The 18,592-nt window shown below is 40.3% G+C and overlaps 1 protein-coding gene across 2 annotated transcripts in view; it reads left to right on the forward strand.

Annotated features, from left to right (window-relative positions):
• Commd10 (COMM domain containing 10) overlaps nt 1-18,592 on the forward strand; it is a 125,678-nt gene that overhangs the window by 25,432 nt on the left and 81,654 nt on the right. The window contains exon 5 of one of the 2 annotated variants that reach the window (XM_006977654.4): nt 10,892-11,002. The exons of the other annotated variant lie outside the window; for it this stretch is intronic. Within the exon in view, the coding sequence (XP_006977716.1) occupies nt 10,892-11,002 (111 nt within the window). The remainder of the gene's footprint in view (nt 1-10,891; nt 11,003-18,592) is intronic. 2 annotated transcript variants of the gene reach the window in all.

Here is an 18,592-nt window from a genome sequence, read left to right on the forward strand (position 1 = left end):
CATTCATTCATAGTCTTCATTTTCCTCTTCTCTGTGTTCCCCTGAGGTACTAGTCATGTTTGGGACATGGGTACAGATTTACCAGTAGGTTGTAAGAACCAACAGAGATTCCGTTTTCCCCATTGATAGCACGTTCCCCAAGCACAGCACCCCATCACAGCTAGGCAGTGGCATTCAAACAGTCAGGATACAGAGTGCCTCCATCACAAGAGTCTCTCAAGGTGTCTGTGTTTTTGAAGAAACTGAGGTAAATACTCTTGTTTTCTTGGAGTTTCTCTCCTCTCGCCCATCCTGTGCATCCTCGTCAACCACAGATCTGATGTCCATCCGTATTATCCTGTCATTTCAAGAATGGTATGTGAGGGGGGCGCTGCAGGCTCTGAGAGCCTGGCTTGACTCTTGCCTTATAATTACAGTTTTCTGGAGATTTATTTCGGTGGCTCTTTGCATGTGATTTCTTTTTTATTGCCATATTGTGGATAGGAAGTAGTTTAAACATTCAACTTTGGAAGGGCATCTTAGTTATTTCCAGTTTGGCATTATTACAGATAACTGTCGTGAACATTTTTAGGCAGGTTCTTATGTGAACTCAAGTTTTTGTCATGTGATTAATTATTAAATCATATGGTAGGTGGTTTTTTCCTAAGAAAAACTACAGTGACTTTATCATTTTGTATTCCTACCAGTCTTGTATAAAGGATCTGCATTTTCTATATATTTGCCAGTGGTTGTATTGACACGTTTATTTGAACTGTTCTAGAAAGTGTGTAGTTAGTCTTCGCAGTGCTGTATTTGCGTTTCTCTGATGACTGGTGATGATCAGCGTTTTTTTCTTGTGCTTATTTGCCATTCATTTCTTCTCACCTGAGATGGCTCTTCATGGGCTGTGCATAGTTTTCAAAAATGCAAATACTGTTTTTATACCATTTCCACTTCTCCCTGTCCCTTTCCTACTGCAGTGCCCCCCACTCGTGATCTCATTTTTAAGTATTATTGCTACACACACACACAAACACACATACACGCACGCACGCACGCACGCACGTAAAACCTACTGACTTCGTTCAGGGTTGCTCATATGTCTGTGTGTTTAGGACTGCACTTGGCATTGGATTACCTGTCAGGGGGATCATCCCTGGGGAAAACTGATTTTTCCTCCCAGCCACTGTTTCTTTTTTCTTTTTGGTTTTTCGAGACAGGGTTTCTCTGTGTAGCTTTTCGCCTTTCCTGGAACTCACTTGGTAGCCCAGGCTGGCCTTGAACTCACAAAGATCCGCCTGCCTCTGCCTCCCGAGTGCTGTTTCTTAGCTGTAGCTCTTTCTAGAGGAGGGGCTGTGGTGGTGTAGATGAGAATGTCTTCTGTGTGCTTTCATATTGGACTGTTTGGTGCTGTTTGGGAAGGTTGTGGAACCTTGAGGAGTTGGAGCCTTGCTGGAGAAACCACATCATTGGAGCAGGCCTGCCTGACTTCTTTGCTCTCTCTGCTTCATTTTTTTCAGTTGAAGATGGGATCTCTTGTCTTCTTGTGCCTCTTAGGCCTTTCCTCCAGAACTGCAAGTCCAAAATAAACCTTTTCTTCTTTACGTCATTATTGGTCAGAGTGTTGTAGCAACAAACAGAAAGTAATATGGTGGTCTTGTAAAATTTACCCTCTCTGTGTCACATCAGCTGGTGTGGTCATTTTGCAGGTCTTCTTCAGGCAGCCATATTGTTAAACTTGGATAGGTGTCCCCGTCATGTTTAGGAGATCCTATCTCACAGCTGGCCTCCTGGTCCTCTGGTGCTCACAGTCTTTCAGCTGCCTCCTCTGTGATGTTCCCTGAGCTTTACCTGTACAGATTGCACTGTAGATGTAGGGCTGAGGCTGCTGCATACACCATCGTCACTTAATCTGTGCAGTTTGACTGGCTGTGGATCTCTGCAGCACCCCCTAGCGGCTGCAAAAAGAGACTTCTTTGATGAGGGCCCAGAACCACATTCTAAGTTGTGCTCTATGGTCTGTGTGCTCCTTATTTATCTAGGATACCAATCCTTTGTCAGGCATGTGGTTTGCACATGCTTACCCCTACTTGACTTGTCTTTTAATGGGGTCATTTGCAGAGCAAGCACTTTGATTTTTGTTGAAGATTGATTTACCAGTTTTTCCCTTTATTTCAAATAGAAAAACTCTTTCCTGGTCCTAAATTTTCTTTTACAATTAGATCAATATATATTTTGACTTTCCTTAAAACTTTCTTTTGGTCTTGGAAATTATTTAAAAGTACGTGGTTAACTTCCAAATATTGGGAGTTTTTATGTTCTTCCAGTTAATTGATACCCTAACGAATACTCTGTGTGTGTCAAAAGTAATGCACACATTGAGGGCAGACATCACCCAGCGATATTTAAAGACAGTCATAAAACCTGTAGAAAATGTAGAAGAAAGATTAAATATTTTATTAATAACAGAAATAAATCTTAAAATTCTTGTCTAAAGGATTTAGAATGTGAAAGCAACCCTGGCTTTAAATAAGAGATATCTGAAACAAGTTGGTAGAACATATTCGAAAATAAACAGCTATGTGATTTTATAAGGACACAAGAAGCGTGTGTATGGAGAAGAGAAATAATTTCTGCACTAGAAATGAGAGTCTGCACTTTCATGCCGAAGGACTGAGGTGGTGTGTAGCTACCTGTGTGGTGTGGGGTTCAGAGAACTCTGCCACCGCGGCACTAAGGGAAGTCAAGCCACGTAAAGCCAACTTAGAACTGAGTCACGAAATTAAATTCACAGGAAGGGATACAATTCCCACCTAAAGTGCTTTCGAAAAGCAATGGGGAGGACCTGTCCTGCAATCAACTAGGCGGGTGTGGAAGGGGGTTAATGGTCTCTACGTTCTTAGAAAGGCTTAAAAGAGACTTCAGGGAATGGTGGTAAAGATAATTGACAGTGATCTTGACCTAAAGGGAGGGTTGGAGAGCAGTGTCCACTATCTATTTTATAGTGTCATCTATTTTATACTATCTGTTTTTAATACCTTCTTTGGCAGATGTGTTACCAATACTTTTACACATATTTTGTTGTCCACAAAAGCTCAGTCCAGCGGTTATGTCAGATTTGCCCAATTTTAACCCAAAGCGAAAAACTCATGCTTGGGATGAGCTGATTTGCCCAGTAGCAGGGACGTGGGGAGAGTGCCCTCGGATAGGATTTGAATACGGATAGGATTGACTGCAAACTACATCAGCATACATAAAAGCTGAGTCTGCCCACACAGACCAGGAGAAGGCCCTCTTCCTAAGAGGACTGGAAAGGTCACACCTGCACTCCAAGAATGTGGTCTATATGACATTTGCCTCCATCTCTGAAGATGTCACCTGAAAGCTGCAGCTCATGTGATGTGCCCCAAACATGCCTAAAGAAACATGTTGTGCTTTAAGTATTTGTGGCACTGTCTGCCCAGTGTCCTCTGAAAAACCTCCACACTTGTCAGTACAGGTCAGCTGTCCCTCATCTACAATGCTTGTGACTACAAGTGTCCACACTTTATGTTCTTCAGATCTGGGGCTCTTTGCTACACTTTACCAGGGGCGCATGGGCAGCGTGAAACGTGTATTTGAAATGCCCCAAATTCCAAGCTCTTGTGTGGCACATTATTATTGAAAAATTACCAGATTTTGAACCATGTTTGGATTTCTGGATCAGGAATGTTCAAACTATGTACCATTTCCTTTTTCAAGCAATTTCTCTTTCCCTCTATTACTAGTATTGAAGAAAATAATGGGTATTTCTTTTAAACCTGGGCCCAGGAAAATCATAATTCCTGCCTTTTATCTTCATCTTTCCCTCACTGAGAAAAGTGTCAGGAGACCCAGATAGCCTCTGTGCCAGCGTGCAGGCTGTTCTCTCTTTCATGATTATGTTCGTGTTTGCTTCCTATTACTATGCCTTTTTAGTAAATGACCTTGAAGGACGTCCTTTGACTTGAAGTCTGCACGGTTCGATGTTAATATAGCCCGGGCAGCCTTCTTTTGCATGCTAGCTGTGTGGTATGCCTTGTCTCCCATCCAAGAAATTTTAATACTGCTATTTTTAGAGAGCTACTAGTTAAAATTTATCTGCTAACTTATTTGTTTACCTGAGAGAGAGAGAGAGAGAGAGAGAGAGAGAGAGAGAGAGAGAGAGAGAGAGAGAGAGAGAGAGCGCTCGCATACAGAGGCCAGAATCTGATATCAGTGTCTTCCCTTATCACTCTCTACCTTCTGTTTTGAGATAAGGTCTTTCACTGAGCCTGTAGCTCACTAGTTGGCTAGCCTGCCTGGCCGTGAGCTCCAGGGCTCTGCCAGTCTCTGCTCATACCCTGCATTTCACGTGGGTGCTGGGAATCTCACTGTCACACCCTGCATTTCACATGGGTGCTAGGAATCTACTGTCATGCCCTGCATTTCACGTGGGTGCTGGGGATCTCACTGTCTCACCCTGCATTTCACGTGGGTGCTGGGAATCTACTGTCATGCTCTGCATTTCACGTGGGTGCTGGGGATCTCACTGTCTCACCCTGCATTTCACGTGGGTGCTGGGGATCTACTGTCAGGCTTGCATGGCAGGTGCCTTATGGACTGAGCCATCTCTCCAGCCGTTTTTATTAGTTTTTAATTTCCTAGGGTTACTATTATAGCCAGTTTTGTTAATTTGGACCATGTTCACAATTGTGTTTTGTAGAGTAATTATAAGTTAATATTTCATTGAACTTCCTACATGGACATAGGAGAGAGAAGGAAGTCATTTATCGACTAACTGATTTAGTAACATTTTCAGTAAGAAGCAATGTTTATTAGGAGAAAATGTATTTACAGTTCTGGAATGAGTTTCCAAAACATTTAAAACATTACTGGTTTATTCTCCATTATTTTACTGACATTAAACCCATAACACGAAGATTCAAAGACCCTGTGTAGGATAGGTTTTGGTTAACTTGCGCAAACTAGGGTTATCTGGGAAGAAGGAACCTCAGTTGAGGAAATGCCTCCTTTAGAATGGTCTGTAGACAAATGTTTGGGCCATTTTCTTGATTAATGATTTGTGTGGTATTAATCCTGGGCTGATGCTCCTGTGTTGTATGAGAGAGCAGGCCGAGCAAGCCATGGGGAGCAAACCAGTACGCAGCGCCCCTCCATGGCCTCCGCTTTAGTTCCTGCCTCAGCTTCCTACCTGCGTTCTTTCCCTAGATGACGGACTATGAACTGTGAGCTGAAATAAACCCTTTCCTCTCCAAGCTGCCTGTGATCATAGTGTCTTTACCACACATGGGAAGCAAACTAATAGAGACCCTAAGTTTTAAATTAGAATATGAGCAATGTGGTAAAATGCCTGAGTATTTTAATGAGCAAACAGAGTGTGCACAGGACCGAGCTTTGTTTTGAACAGAGGTAATAATGCTTAGCTAACTTTAGGCAGAACTCTACACTAAATTTTGCTGTGTTCCCTGTAATTAAAATATTGATGACAGCTATATTCGCTTCTCGTTATGGGTCTCAGAGGACTAATTAGTGTACCACAAGACTTTTACCTTGGCAGAGAGAACAGCTCTTGTTCATATTTGTATCGACAATGCTTGTTTTAGACCCTGCAAATAACGTCTTCCAAGCAATGTAAGGAGTTAGGCCTTTTAGTTTTTCTTTGAAGACATTTGTGTTTTTGATATATACATACAATTTATTTTGTAGGATAGTCCTTAATTTACAATTTTCTATAGTTCCTTCAGATCTAATTTTGGCTGTGAATTTTTTATTAGTCCACTATGGAAGTGATCTTGTAGCTGTCACAGTGCATAAACTTTAGGCTCTTGACACCCATTTCGTGTTTTGGGGTCGTGTTAATTTTGACCTCTTGGGTTAGATGGTGAACGCTTTCCTCGGTGAGGTTTTCCCCTTTGCAGCCCGGAAGCAATGGCAGTAGATACGCTGACGTTTACGCTGACGACTATGCACTACTCAGATATGCTTTGTTTTTGAGATGGGCAGGATCTTTAGCCCAGGCTGGTGTCAGACTCTCATTTAGTAGTTGAAGATGTCCTTGAACCTTTGGGCCTCCTGTTTCTTACCCCTGGGTACCGGGATTCCAGGAATGTGCTACCACCCTGGGTTTTAAGGACTTGCTGGGGGAATAAAGGACCCTGTGCCGGCCAGGCAAACACTCTACCAACTGAAGCCCATCCCTTACCCATTCTCTGCTTCTGTGTGGCATCTTTGGTGACTCTCACTAAGTCAGTCCTCTGCAGTGTTTATTCTCATGTGATTTCAGATGTAAGAGTTTTAATCAGAAGAGAAGGAATTTCCCTTTGTTTTCACCTTAAGTGATAGTTGTTTCCTCATTTTACTTGTAGTCTGTGACTTGTAGATAGTAAAAGTACCTGTCTCAGAGTGCTGTTTGGTTTTCTATGTCTCCCAGGTTCACTGAAAAGAGAGCTTTGTTTTTTCCCTTTTCCATTTTTATTTTATTTTATTTTATTTTATTTATTTTGGTTTTTCGAGGCAGGGTTTCTCTGTGTAGCTTTGCGCCTTTCCTGGATCTTGCTCTGTAGACCAGGTTGGCCTCGAACTCCCAGAGATCCGCCTGACTCTGCCTCCCAAGTGCTGGGATTAAAGGCGTGCGCCACCACTGCCCGGCCTGTTTTTTCCCTTTTTCTTACTGGTCTGTGTGCCTGTACTCTTTAATCAGTGTAGTTACTCTTTCTGAAGTTTCTCCTCCTTTACTGTTTCAGGATACTGATTTCTGTTCTGTGAAACTCCATGTGTGAGCATGTGTGTGTGTGTGTGTGTGTGTGTGTGTGTGTGTGTGTGTGTACGTACGTACGTACAGGATGACCAGCACACACTCAGCACTTTGCTCAGGCACTTAGATAGCAGGCCGAAGTCCCCAAATGGTTAAGTACTGTGCATATTTTGGTGACTAGAAAAGCCTTAAGAAGAAGCAGGATGAATAGTGACAGCTCACATGTCTTCTGTTGCCCGTGGACTAAGAACCCGGGTCATGGGTTTTTGGCTCGGCCTGTCTGACTTGTGGACATCTGTTTGCCAGCCATTCTCAGTGCTGGTCTGTTACTGATCTAGAATGATGGTGGGACCTGGGAGAATGGAGCCTAAAAATGCGGTGGACTAAAGTCTCATGCAATAGCTATCTTTATTCAGAGCATCAATTTATAGTCTGCGGGTTAAGAAAGGTAACCTGAGTATAATCACAAGGAGAAGCTGCATGTGGCAAAAACATCTTTTCCCATGGAGGCACATAAACAAATCGCAACAACCAGTTGTAATAAATAATCTACAGCAAACTCACAGCTATCCGCTTTACCCGGGAAGGGCATGAAAGCACATTTCAAGAACAATTCTGTGTTTTTGAAGAAACTGAGCTCACAACACTTTTGCTTTCTTGGAGTTTTCTCACAAGCACTCAGAATTTTCCTCACATGACTCCATTCTTGGATGGTGTTCTAGACACTAGTCAAGGCCGCAGATACTCTAATGGTTTTCACTTTGGGAGAGGGTGGTGGAGAGCCGTCCAAAATTGGATGGCATTGTAAATGTGTGTACATTGTTAAAAGATAATATTCTATACCTTTCAGTTCTCAATTGGGCAGTCCCCAATTAGTTACTTTTAGAAGTAAAGTTTTACCTTTTTCTCAAATGACTCATTGATTTTTTTAATAATCTTCCAAAATAAATATGCATAATAAACATATAACAAATGAATCAGTTTAAACATTTATGTGTTTAAATTTCAAAGTCAAAATGCATAGTAGTTTCCTGTGTTAATGATTTAAATTTTAAGGTATATTTTTCAGAATCCTAAGGTGTAGTATTAGCACAGGAAGATCGTTAATGGCTGTACTGTGAGTGAATGCATTAGGTGTGAATGCTCAGGACCAGGCAGACATACTGGAAGCAGCACAGATGTAGACCAGTTAGGAGTTGGCACTAAGGTGCCAGCACGGATTTAACTCTTTCCAGGTCCTGATGTGGTGTGATTCCCCCGTTGTGCTGGTGAGGAAATTGAAGCTTAGAGAAGTCACCTGTTAATTTAGGTCCCCTTCACCGCACAGTTAACATTCTTGACTGTTACTAAACCAAGTGATAGATAGAGGTAACGCTTATTCTTCATAGAAAGCTATCTATTAGGCATGCTTTGGTCTATAGAGAGCAACTTTACCCCCCCCCCCCACAGTGTGTGTGTATAGAGGGGCTGGGGAAGAGAGGAGAAACAGAGACATCAACTGACCAAGCAAATGCTGGCTCGTAACTTATAATTCTGACTTCTTAAAAAGCTGTATCTAGTTGGAAATACAACTGAGTTTTTTCTTCCTCTCCTGCCATTGATTTTAGTGTGAATACTCCTTCTTGAAAGTATACATATATAACATGATTGATCATTTATTTGAGAAGAATCCCTGTCAGGGCTGTTGTAGGTTACAGGGATATGAATGGGATAGATTCTTGCTTCATCATGATGGAGTTGACAGTCGACCCTGATGTGTCAGACTATTACAGTATACTGATCTAAATATTAGTAGAAGGAAACAGTGTCCCGAGAAGTAGGGTGCCCAACTAACTACAGAGGGAAGGGAAGGAAAAACCATAGAAGTGACATAGGATCCAAAGAACAGGCCTGCAACTAGCATAGTGCATTCTGGGACTCACACGTGGTTCAGTATGGTGGGGTTATAGACAGTTATTAAGATATATTACAACACATGATTGGAAAGGTAGTTCTTAAACTTGATGAAATTTGTGTACCAGACTTAGTACTTGAAATTTTGGATTTGTTTTGTTTTGTAACTACTGAGTCTTTGAAGAAGGAAAATGGAATCTTGAGAGAGGGTGAAGGTAGGGACCCAGTTAGAGACAATCTGTGGCAGTTTGTGAAGAGATGGGTCATGACAGTCTGCAATGAAGACTACATGAGAGATACAGAAAAGTGGATGACTAAAATGCCATGTACTTATAATGCTTTAAAATGTCACAAACACTATAATGCACATTTTCTGTTTTGGTACCTATTAAAGAGGTGGATAAGCAGATGGTTCAGGTAGATGGACTTGTGTTTTGTATGAGGAAATGGAGCTCTCGAGACTCTGCCTTAGCCCGAGATGAGGGAGCAATGGCTTACATGTGAACCAAAGGAGGATGCTCAAACTCAGTGCTCTGTCTGGTTGTTTCATACCAATGCTAGGCAGCACCCAGGTGTGCTTTAATCTACGGCATGGGTGGGGTCAGCCAGTAAGGTTGAGAAATATTTACAAGTCCATGTGAATACCTAGAAGGTGCTTTTCCCAAGGAGACTGTGTGTCGCTGTTTTTGGAGGTCTATTCTTGTGACTGTTGGAAACAGGCGGGCTCATATTAGACACCGTTGTAGAGACTTCCAGTTAGTGTTAGTGATCAGCATATTAAGGCTCCTTAACACACACCTTTAAAGTGAGTCCTTGCTATGGGTCATGTTCCCTTTCTATAGCTCTGAAGGACCAGGGAGAAGCAGAAGCGTCTCTGTTTTCTCATCACATCCCCTCCCATGTTGATGGTCCTTTGATTGCACTCTTTCCAGCCTGGCCTCGAGTCATCACTGCCATGTCTGTTCAGTGGTCTTTCAAGTCAAGTGATTAGTATTCTGGTCCAGTGATAACTGTGAGGCTGGCTTTCTGTGTAGCAAAGGTAGTTTGGCTGTGTTGTTAGAGGCATGTGAGCACAGCTCTTCACAAAGCTTGGAACTGAATCTAAAACCCCATGATCGCACTGCTGAGTCTGGGCTCATAAAGCTGTTTGTGCTGTGTAATGTTTCAAGGGATTCTAAACTACCTTAGTCTCTCTCTCTCCTAATTTTGTCCTACCTGATTAACTTGTACTCTGTGTTAGTAAATTCAAAGGAAACAATTAGTTTCTACCATAATTGGGAGCCATAGTAAGTTAATGTACTTTGGAAAGTATAATGACCTCTCTGCTACCACAGGCTAGCTGGTACATCAGTAGTTTCTAGCCTGCTTGTCTGTTTACTGATTGGGCCTCATGGTGTGAACCTTGTGTCTGAGTGTTTTAGTTTCCTTCTAAATAGAAAGGGGAAAAGGGAGGAAGGAGGGACAGGGAGAGAAAGCCTTGTTTGTACTCTGTCGAACACAAAGAGTTTTGAAGACAGTAGGAAGTCAGTAAAGGATTGTCACCAAAATATGCTATTTACTAGTTGGAATTTGTATTTTTTGGGGTGGGCAGGTTTGAGACAGGGTTTCTCTGTATAACAGCCTTAGCTGTCCTGGAACTTACTTTGTAGATAAGGCTGGCCGCGAACTCACAGAGATCCTCCTGCCTCTGCCTCCCTAGTGCTGGGATTAAAGGTGTGTGCTCCACCACCGCCAGGCTGAAATTTGTATTTGTTTAATGCAACTCTTTTAAAATGCTATCTTAAAATAATAATAGGGTTTTAAAAACCATCTGGATATGGTGGCCCATGTTAGTAATTACAGTACTTGGGAGGTGAGGCAGGAAGATCAGGAGTTGAAGGCCATCCTGTGCTACATAATGGGTTTGAGAAATATCCTGTGTCCACCCTTCACCCCTTAGAAAAAACAAAACAAAACAAAAAACCACCCACCATTGGCTCTTTATACATGTTTGCCTAGCATTTTTATTTTTTAGACTAGCCTGCTTAGAGACCACGGTACTGCTGGAGTTGACAGGTCTGACTAGAGACGGATCTACTGAGTCAAGAGGGAAAGCCGACAGATTTCAGGTTCAAGGAGCCTGCAGTTGCCTTTCCATTAAGTCTGGGCTGTTTGCGTTGATTCCCAGAGAGCAGGAGTGTGCCTCAAGTTGACTGTTCTCTTCTTCTCTGCCCTCTGAACCCAGTCCTCACTTGTCTTTTGCAGCTAGAGACAGTGGGATGGCAGCTTAACCTGCAAATGGCTCACTCCGCTCGAGCCAAGCTCCAGTCTCCTCAGGCCGTGCTGCAGCTGGGAGTGAGCCAGGAAGACGCCAAGGTGAGACCGTGGGCCCTGGTGAAGGGAGGGCTTTTGTTTGGTAGGTCTCGGACCTCATTGCCAAAGGAGTCTGGCCTTGAAAAATGTAAGTGTAAATCAGCTGCAACAATGTGCTTCTCTTACAGACCATTTTGTAATGTCTTTTAATTTGTGTGAGATAAAAATTCAATGGAGTCCCTCTGAAATTACTGTTTTTGATGCCCCCCACCGTGTGTGTGTGTGTGTGTGTGTGTGTGTGTGTGTGTGTGTGTGTGTGTGTGTGTGTGTGTGTACTAAGCTGTAAGCTGCATGTATAAAGGGAAAGGGATATTTGCTGTTGTCCAGCCAATGCCTGGGGCAGTCGGATAATCTGAATTACATTTTGGGGAATAGTGTGTTCATGAGTTTAAATCCTAATTTGCAAGATAGATTTTTTTTCATTAGTTTACACCATAGGGCAGTTCCTCCTTCAGTATCAGTTTTAGAACAACCTGAACATAATTATCAACAGTGAAAGAAGTGCCGTGGAAGGTTCCCCACTGTGGCGTGTAGAGAAATATGTTTCAGATATAACCTATCATATTTTATATTAAAATTACTTCTTTACCATAGAAAAGGGAGAGTAAATCCCCCACCCCAGTAGATGAGACTTTGTATTATTTTGAGACATTTAAATAGAGCTGGGCAGAGGGTGCAGTGGGAGATCTGAGGATGGAGAGGTTACAGTGGCTGAATAGTCTTCCAGTAGCTACCTTTATAATATGTACTTTGATAGCATGTTCACAGTTAGTTACTATATCACAGGCATTTCTGTCTTTTTAAAGAACTGGACAACTGGCTAGCCCAGGGTATATAACCACAAAATATTAATATGATTTAAGTCTTATATATAATGTGTTAGTTTAATATAGTATTCTAAAATAATTTCCTTTCACACATTTTCCACTGGAAAATCATACAAACTTACTAGTCAAGTGTGAAACAGACTTTTATCATTGTTTGTGCTGCAACTTGGTGGTGACATATTTGTGGCATGGTGCCTAGTCTTTGTAACGACTGTGTCTTTCCTGTAGCATGGCATGTGCATCTTACAGGGTTTCTGGGAAGATTACATGCCTACTGTGTATAAAGCACTTAGTCCAATGTGGTAAATTCTCAGTGAGTACTGGCTGTTACCATCATCACCGTCATCGGTACAGGAGGGAGCTGACATCGATCAGTCAGCCAGCCAATCAATGGACCAATCAATCAATCAATCAATTTGTTCAGGCGAAAGTTCTTACTAAATTTCTTTGCTAATGTAGTTACTGTCATTTTTCTCTTTCCTGTGTCCTCTCTCTCTTTTTTCTCGATATACTTTTTTTGGTATACTTTTCATATTTATGCTTACTGGGAATTCAAGCGCAAAAGGACAGCCCGGGAAGTCCCTTTCCCTTCCGTGAACCGAGGAAGGTCTTCCTTTAGGTTGAGGAGGATGGTCTGGAAGGCACTGGAGTAGACGGGCTCACCATGGCTGAACACAGGCCTGCTTAAGTAGCTCTGCGCTGTCTCGGTTTGCTCTCTTCGGACTACTGCGTGGTAACTCCAGGTAGCCACAGAGCTGCAGCACTATGTGAGCTAAGGGATATTATTTTTACCAAATAATAGATATGCTTTGAGCACCAGGGCTTTCATAGTGCTTCACTTTGGGATGCCCAAGACCTCCCAGTTCCATCACATAGGCATAAAACCAGGTCTTTATGCCTGTGTGTCCATTTCATTATGAGGCAGTGGGAATGAAAGAATAATACTTCTAGCCAGACATTTTTTTTTTAATTCATGTTGCTCAGGAAGTCAAAACAGAAAAAAATCAAGATCATTAGTGATATGGGTTAAGCACATTTACATTTTTCCGTTTGTTGCTCCTTGGAAATTTTGATTGGATCGTACTACACAGGAGCCTTATTTAGCCTTGTAACCTGAAGAACTGGAGCACCACTGTCTTTCACAGTGGAAGAGCAAGGAGAGCAGCGCCCACTGTGAGGGGTGGGAGCTCTTTAGCCTGTGTGCACACTGAGCCATTTCTTTCCATTGCCCCCTCCTATGGCATTGTGTGGACTCGACCCAGCTAAGATTCCCCAGACAGTGGACACACAATGAAATGTAAACCTGCTGTCAGCCTGGGCGGGAACATGCTGGGTCCAAGTGCTCTGTGCCTCAAGGAACCGTTGCCAACTCCACCATCTCCTCAGCGAACTGCTGAGTTCCGCCCTGAGGTAAATTTGTTTGTTTACGTTCTCCTGTTATCATGACTTTATTCTTTATATTTCTGCTTCATGTGGCTGTTGGAAGCTACTGTTTATGTAACTTCTGTTATTAAAGACCACAGACTGTATTGTGCTCTCTCTCAGTTTTCTGTGTTCTGAGGCGAGATCTCAGGAATTGTCGATAGGCCGAGTGAGAGATCAGGGCATGGAGCAAGCTGTGAAAACCAGGTGGACTGACAGAGAATAGGCCGGAGTGAGAGATCAGGGCGTGGGGCAGGCTGTGAAAACCACCTGGACTGACGGAGGAGCTGCTGTTAAAATATTAGAAGTCAGGACTACTTAGGTTATAATAGAAAGCACCACAAAGTACAGAATTGTCATATTGTAAAATCATTTATGTAAAATAGTAAGCTGTTGGTAGGAATTCTTTTAAATATGTATTGTATGACAAAGTTACTCTGAGGATATACATGTTTGAGAGGATTAGAGCCAACGTAGAGAACAGTGTTCTTCTCCCAGTGGAGAGGACAGCGTTCACACAGTGTGCAGTTTACCAGAGAGTAGTTTCTAAGGCGCTGGCTTTCCTGGTGTCAGCTTGCAACCTGCTCATGAACATGTAGCTTGCAGTGAAGTTTTCATTTGCTATCACTCTAGATAACATTGTTTGGCTATGTTATCTTTGCTGTAAGAATATTTCTGTCTCAAGGCTTTCCTGTTTTGCTACTAATTTTATCATGAAAAATGGATGATTGTAGCTTTTGGACAGATCTATAGTCTAGTTATTTTCAGCTAATGTCCTTTGTACCTTTCAGTGCATTCTGCAAAGTAAGATGATTGTTCTGGTTCACAGATACTTTAAGTTTTCTCGTTTTGTTATGGTTCAGTTTGGTTTATTTCATTAGGGGGCAGTAGAGCACTTTGCCTGCCTAACCATTTCTGGCAGTCACAATGTTATTTAACATAACATTCAAAGTAGTTGTGGGAAATGCTAAGTGTTTACATTTCTAATCTGTATATAACAATAGAGTTCTCCTGTTTCCATCAACAGAATTAATGCCGATTAATCAGATATGTATAGAACAAATAAATGAGATCAGCATGAGTCAGCTTTTGTTAATTTGTCTGTGATCATGTGCCAAAATGTAATTCATTAAAAAGCCTTCTGCTCTGTTGACTTCTTTGTTTCATCCTGTCACTTATATTTATTTCTGTACAAGAAAATGGAATAAAATAATCCCCAAGATAAATGAATGACTCTGTTGGGTAATAGTTTAAACTATTTCCAGGCTAATTATAGTCTGTTGAATTAAAAAAATAAATTGTGAAGAATACAATATCATGTCTAACAAGTGTGTAATTTTGAATATCATCACTTTGAATATTCTTAAAACACCAAAATACTTAAAATATACATTTAATTTCCTTATCATTTTGTTACTCAACAGAATTCTATTTTATTAATATTGAGATTAAAGTTGTGTTTCATTCTTTATCCACAACAAAGATAAATTTACTTTCACAAAAAAAACTTCCATTTCTCTTAATGTTAAACTGGACTTTACTTAGGGTAAAGAATGTATATATGGATAATTATGATTTTGAGTAAGTATAGATCTTTTCATGCTGGTTTCTGAGGTAGATGTGTTCCTATTTCCAATTGATTGGTATATTCTGTTTAGAGAGAGAAAATGAGCTTTACTCTTTTACTATTTATAGTTCTTTCTAACTACACTGGGACTAGAACTCAGGGACTTTACATGCTAGGCATGTGCTCTACCACCGAGCTACCTCCCACCCCTTTTACTCTTTGCTGTGTACTAGACACTAGACATTGTCAGGTGTTGGTGTTGAAAGCATTTCTTCCAGTTGTGACTGTCATTCTTTGATAGATGGAGAAAGGGAAGTTCAGAGAGGTTAAATCAATTCCCACAGCTATAACACTAGTAATCTGCACATCTAGAATTTGAAGCCGGGCCATTTTATTGCAGTGTTTATTGGTGGGTACTGGATTATTTTCCTTCTTTACTGATTTAGTGGTCCATTCTGTAATATGTACTCATATTTTAAGATGTTGGATGCTATTTTAAATTCGAGGTTGTATTGTTCTTTTTCTTCTCAAGATTATGTAGATCCTGTTTCCTGCTCCCGTTCCTTTTATGGAATTTCATTAGGACAGCTGAGACTTGGTCATTGAGAAATACTCATTTACTTCTGCATAGCAAGTGTATGCTTATGTATGGATGATATTTCAATAGAACTTACTTTTTTTTTAAAAAAAAAAAGCAAATCTTGGCATAAGGATTATCTTACGTTATTGCATAATGTCTTTAAAACAGACTATATTACTTAAAGGGGAAATATATACTGATTTATTTAGGATAGATGTCTCAATAAGAAAAAAAATGTGCTAGTCAAATCTTGAACTCTTGTTATGGCAATTTAAAATACCTTGATCCCCTAAAGGTAATGTAGTATAGATTGAATTAGTACCTACAGATTTTTCTAAGAATTCAAATGTAGGGAGAATTTTCTACATGTATTTTAAGGTGTCCTATGTTACATCTTTATTAGCATAAGTCACATTCTTATTGATAATGCAGTCAAGATGATCTGTGTGATTGGGGCACAATTCAAATGTGGAAAGAGTTTATTCCTGACATTTAATCCCTGCTGGATGCTTTTTATTACTTATATTTAAGTTGTACTATCTGCTATCTTTGTTAACATAAATGTAGGAAATAAGTGATTACTGGAGTTGAACAAATTAGAGAAGCCGTTACCTCCCGTGGGTAGCTTTTTTGTATGGTGAAAGCATCTAAAATCTGTTTTTCTCAGTGAAGTGTCAGTGTGCTTTTGATCCATCCCTGCATCTCTGGGATGAAACCAACTTGATCACGGTAGATTATCGTTTTGATGTGTTCTTAAGTTTGGTTTGCAAGTATTTTATTGAAAATGTTTGCATCTGTGTTTATGAGGAATATTGGTCTATAATTCTCTTCTTTTGTTGGGTCTTTGTGTGACTTCGGTGTCAGGGTAATAGTGGGTTCATAAAAAGAATTAGGAAATGTTCCTTAAGTTTTTATTTTGTAGAACAATTTGAAGAGTATCGGTGTTAATTCTTCTTTGAAGATCTAATAGAATTCTGCACTAAATCTGTCTGGTCTGGGCTTTTCTTAGGAGATTTTTAATAACTGTTTTGATTTCACTAGGGCTTATGGGTCTTTTTAAATTGTTCGTTTTATTTCAATTTAACTTTGGTAGGTCATATATATCAAGAAACTTGTCCATTTCTCTTAGGTTTTCCAGTTTGGTGGAATACAGATTTTTAAAGCATGTTCTTCTGGTCCTCTGAATTTCTTAGGTGTCTATTGTAAGTTTCCCTTTTCATCTTCATTAACAATTAATTTCATCATAATTAATTTCATCTTCATTTCATCATAATTAATTTCATCTTCATTTCATTAATTTGCATCTTCTCTCTGTGTGTCTTTTGGTTCATTTGGCTAAAGGTTTGTCAATCTTTCTGATTTTCACAAAGAACAAACTGTTCATTTCACTGATCTTTGTAACACGAATCTTAAAAGGTCTTATTAATTAAAAAAAAACCAGCCAAATATAGGGGTGAAAGCCTTAGATCAGGGAAATAGGGAAAGCCACCAGCCAACCTTACCTCACCAACTCTGCAGCTTCCAAATGTGAGTTACTTCCTGTCTACCACACCTTTATTGCCTTGCTGTTCTGCCCTCTCATTGACTCTCTTAGCCCAGCTACCTGACTTCCTCTTCCTACGCAACTCCATCACTTTCTGTCTGTCTGTACAGACCTCCAGGTCTCTATGGTTGGTACTGGGATTAAAGATGTGTGTCACCACGCTTGGGTCTGTTCCCTAGTATGGCCTTGAACACACAGAGATCCTGCCTACTAAGAGGGCGTGTGCTGCCTGACTTCTTGTTTACTTATAATGGCTGACCTTTTCCCCCTAATCTCCAGGCAAGCTTTATTTAATAACGTACAAATTAAATATCGCCACATTTCAGCACAAATAAAGTGTCACCACAGATCTTTGTATTGTTGCTTTTGTTTCTATTTCATTGACTTTATCCCTGAGTTCGGTTATTTTGTCCCATCTACTCTTTTTTGTTTTGGGTGTTGTTTCTTCTTGTTTTAGAGATTTGAGATGTATTGTTAAGTGATTAATATGACATGTTTCCAGGTTTTAGATGTAGGCACTAACTTGCCTCTTAGAACTGCTATTGTGTCCTATAGGTTTGGGTAGGTTGTGCTTCCATTTTCATTCAATTTCAAGTGTTTTAAATTTCCTTCTTAATGTCTGTATTCACCCAGTTTTCATGCAGCAGTGAGTTGTTCAGTTTCCATGAGTTAGTATATTTTCTGCTGTTCCTGTTGTTGATACCCAACTTTAATCCATGGTGGTCAGATAGGATGCAGAGAAATATTTCAGGTTTTTTTTTTTTTTTTTTTTTGTATCTATTGAGACTTGCTCTGTGTCCTGTTATAGTATGTGGCCATTTTTGAAGAAAAGTTTTATGAGATGCCTAGAAGAAAATATATCATTTAGTGTTCGGGTGGAATGTTCTGTAGATGTCTGTTAGGGCCATTTGATTTATAATGTTATTTAACTCCAGCATTTCTCTGTTTAGTTTTTGTCTGGATGACCTGTCGGCAAGAGTAGAGTATTGAAGTTAACACCACTATCATTATGTAAGGGTCAGTATGTGATTTAAACTATAGTAGTGTTTCTTTTATGAACTTGGGTGCCCTTGTGCTTGGTGCATATGTATTTAGAATTTTAATATCATCCTGATGGGTTTGCTTTTTTCTTTTTCTTTTTCTTTTTTTTTTTTTTTTGATGAATAAGTAGTGCCCTTCTATATGTCTTCTAACTAGTTTTGGGTTGAAGTCTATTTTGTCAGATATTAAAATATTTGAATAGTTACACCTGCTTGCTTCATGGATCTAGTTACTTGGAATACCTTTTTCCATTCTTTTACTCTAAAGTGATACCTACCTTTGAGGATGAGATGTATTTCTTGGATGCAGCAGAAAGATGGATTCTGTTTTTATAATCCAGTTTATTAGTCTGTGTCTTTTTACTGGAGAATAGAGAATACTAATACTGATGAGTTATTAATGAGCAGTGTTTTTTTTATTCCTGTGGTAGTGTACCCCTTCCCTTTTGATAAACTGTTCTCTTGATTATTTGTTTCTTGTGTACTCATGGGTTATACATGGTATAATTAACCTCCACTTCAGACTGAAGTTTTCATTCTAGTGCTTTTTGTAGTGCTGGATTGGTAGATTGAAATTGTTTCTTTTGTGAAATGTTGTTCTTTCTCTGTTGATT

Source organism: Peromyscus maniculatus, chromosome 19, assembly GCF_049852395.1.
Source record: "Peromyscus maniculatus bairdii isolate BWxNUB_F1_BW_parent chromosome 19, HU_Pman_BW_mat_3.1, whole genome shotgun sequence".
In the NCBI taxonomy this organism is placed as follows: domain Eukaryota; kingdom Metazoa; phylum Chordata; class Mammalia; order Rodentia; family Cricetidae; genus Peromyscus; species Peromyscus maniculatus.